Raw genomic sequence first — 3,504 nt, 5'->3', positions numbered from 1 at the left:
AAGCAGCCCCTCCCTGCCCATGCCCGGTGCCTCACGCTGCAACTGCTTGCAACCCGCGTGGGGCTGCCTGTGCCCACTCCGGACAGCCCTGTGTGAACTGTGAGCACCTGCAGCACGGAGCACTGGGCATGGGGCAGGTGAGGGGCTGCTTCCTCCCCGCACTCAGCTTTTCCCTGGGCTCCTTTCCTGCGTGGAGAAAAGCAGCCCCTCACCCACCCCATGGCTGGTGCCCTGCGCTGCAGGCGCTTGCAGCCCGCGCGAGACTGTTTGGAGCAGGCACAGGCAGCCCCAGGCAGGCTGCAAGCAGCTGCAGCATGGGGCATTGGCCATGGGGTGGGGAGGGGGTGCTTCCCCCCCCCGCTCAGCACCACCTTGTAACCCGGCCCCACTGCCAGGCTGGCAGTGGGGCGCATTACAAGCTGGTGCTGAACGTGGGGAGAAGTGGCCCCTTGCCTGCCCCATGGCCAGTGCCCTGCGCCGCACCCACCTACAGCCCACATGAGGCTGCCTGTGCTTGCTCCAGACAGCCCCGCATGGGCTGTGAGCAGCTGCAGCAGGGAGCCCTGGCCATGGGGTGGGCGAGGGGCCACTTTTCCCCACGCTCAGCACCAGCTTCTTCCCTGCTGGTGAGCAGGGGGTTGGGGCTGAGCGCTGCCCCCCGCCTGTACTGCAGGGCTGGGGAGCACTGGGTGTGAGTGCACAGTGAGCCAGCGGGAGCATGGGGCCCACACCGGTGTCCCGTGGCCAGTGCCTGTGGGGCAAAGAGCAGGGTGGCAGGAGCCCGGTGTCCCAGCTGACAGGGGCTCTGTGGAGCTGGGCCAGGTCCCCATTCCCTGCTGGTGCAGCCCAGCCCAGCTCCACAGACCCTTGCTGGCCTGTGCCCTGCTCTGTGCTCCACCAGTGCTGGCCCTGGGACATTGGTCCCAAGATGGTGACCAGGGGGCAGGGCATCTCTCAAGGGGTGGGGCAGCTGTCATGGGGCGGGGCTACCTATGTGGCCCTTGACAACCTGCCAAAACTGGGTAAGTGGCCCTCCGCCCAAAATAATTGCCCGCCCCTGCTGTATACCATGTACTTAATAGGTGTTAATTAAAATACGGTATCAAAAAGACCTGCAACACTTGAAGCCCTAATTGAGGAATACACTAACTGGGTAAGGACCCAATCCTATTAACACATGTGCACACAAGTCATTTTGTTTATCTGTAGCTCCACCCACAATCACTTGTACGGCTCAAAATGGGAAATGCTTTACTGTGTTTCTAGCTTGTGCCAACAAGCACATATGAAATTAAAGGCCTCAGTACAGTGCATGTATTGCTTTGGTGATTGGGGTTGTGCCACAATAATGGCCTATGAGAGATGAGCCACCACTATACAGCATACAATGCCTGCAGAGAGGGGAGAGGTTGATGGGTTCTTCTCCCCTCAGCACTTCCTATGACAACATCCCTGGCCTGAACAGCTCTCCCTATTTGCTTACAGCTCCAGTTCAGGCCAGGCAGGCTGCTTTGTTTTAGATGGAGAGGAGGACCTGCACTTCAACACCCATTGACTTGCTGGATTTGAGGCAGAAATGTTCAGTCCTCATGCTGAGATACTCTGAAGGCACTGCCTCCCACTTTTCCCCAACAGCTTCACTTTGCAAGCTCTGCTTCCAGGGGGTGGACATGGGTCACCCCATTACAGCTCCCTGGCTACTTATATGGAGGCTTCTTAATCCAGGGTTTGCTTACCTTTTTTGGGCTCAGTGTGCATAAGCTATGGCTGAGCTCTACACCTACAGAAAATCAGCATTAATATTGGAATCTGATTTCCTCGGCTTTCCAGGGCTGCTGTTTGTGTGCCAGAAGCTTTTCTGTTGGGAGCACACTGTTCTGGTTGCACAGAACAGCCTTTTTGGATGTCTGAACAAATCATGTCCTTTCTAAATTGTGAGACTCACAATTTTGGTTCTATTCTTTTTTTTTTCCTTTTCCATTGCCTTCAGCGGTAATAAAATGACTGGTTTCTACATGTCTCCTGTTTTCAGGTGGTATCACTGCTCTCTGTTGGGACCCAGTGCAACGAATTCTATTCTCGGGCAGCTCGGATCATTCCATCATTATGTGGGATATAGGAGGAAGAAAAGGAACAGCCATTGAACTACAAGGACACAAGTATGTCTGTGTTTGTGAGGGAGAAAAAGGCAGCCATCATATTTGTGGAAATGAAGCCAAGGGGTATACTCTTACCTCTGTGTTTTGGAGATGCATGTCTTGTTCACTGCATCTTGTGTGTCACTAGAGTTAACTACACTGAATGATGTAGTTTTCCCCTTGATCAGTTCAGTTTTCTGGTCTTGATACCAGGTTCCTTATTCTTGCCCTCTTGCGGCAAGACTAGGATTACCAGGCAATTGCCATACTCCTTTAGATATAAGATGCTTTTATGTTTAAAATGCACTCAGCTTTCTCACTCTCAAGTATAAGAAACTTCAAATAAATATACATTTACAGGGACACAACCTCAATGATGCACATAGACAGTTTTTCCTGCTTTAACTTCAGATGTATGCCATTTTTAGAAGAAATGTCTGTCTGTAATGTATTTTATTCAAAGGCATACTGTTTGTCCTGTGGTTCCTATGAAGAAGTTAAAAGTGGGTTCTGCTGTTATAGCTGTTATAAAGGGGAATATATGAAAGGGGAAAGCCAGAGTCAGTAGGACTAGACTGGGGTGGGGTATGAAGTGGGGACATGACTACTTGACTTTGTCTGAAAGACTTTTAAGATTACCTCTATATGCACATGTTCTTCAGAACTCGAGAACCTGTAGCTGTGTTCACTACCTGAATGACTCACTCTTCAAAGGCAGTTTCTTTGGTTAGGATGCCTGGATTTCAGGGTTCTGCTCTGCTGCATGCTGCATCCGCCAAGACCCCCCACACTGAAACTTTCAGATCTTTATAAAGCTTACAAATGTAGACCTGTGTTGGCTTATTGTTGTAGCATTGGATCATTTGTTTACAAATCTGTGTTCTTCATCTGTGGTATGACTGGTCTGTAAGATGCACTGAAACAGAACCGTTGTGGGGTGGTGGCATTTCCATCATGTGCTGCCATTGGGGTTGGCAAGTTCTCAGTATACTAGTGTGATATGGTACGAGATGAAAGATTGCCTCCTAACAGCATTGCTGCATGGAGGAGCCATCATATGCAGATTAATGGGCTAATATTAAAACCCTTCTCAGTAGATGAGTGTGCCAGAGCCTGAAAGTATGACGGGAAGATCTTTAATCCCAGTGTGTCAAACCACCAGCCCTCTCTCTGACCCCGCACTGTTCAATATCTTCATCAGTGATTTGGATGAGGGGGTGCAAAGCACCCTGTTCAAGTTTGCTGATGACACTAAGATGTGGGGGGATGTGGGCACAATAGAGGGGAGCAACAGGCTACAGTTGGACCTAGATAGGTTACAAGGATGGGCAGAGGAGAACAGGATGGGGTTTAACACGGACAAGTG

The 3,504-nt window shown here is 50.9% G+C and overlaps 1 protein-coding gene across 1 annotated transcript in view; it reads left to right on the top strand.

The window, feature by feature from the left end:
* WDFY2 (WD repeat and FYVE domain containing 2) overlaps nt 1–3,504 on the top strand; it is a 153,705-nt gene that overhangs the window by 130,776 nt on the left and 19,425 nt on the right. Inside the window, exon 7 of the mRNA XM_019525350.1 lies at nt 2,033–2,159. Coding sequence (XP_019380895.1) covers nt 2,033–2,159 — 127 coding nt within the window. The remainder of the gene's footprint in view (nt 1–2,032; nt 2,160–3,504) is intronic.

Source organism: Gavialis gangeticus, unplaced genomic scaffold (assembly GCF_001723915.1).
Source record: "Gavialis gangeticus isolate Ggan-Ray unplaced genomic scaffold, GavGan_comp1, whole genome shotgun sequence".
NCBI classification, from domain to species: domain Eukaryota; kingdom Metazoa; phylum Chordata; order Crocodylia; family Gavialidae; genus Gavialis; species Gavialis gangeticus.
The sequence above is the reverse complement of the archived record's forward strand: the minus strand, read 5'-3'. Positions and strand labels throughout refer to the sequence as shown.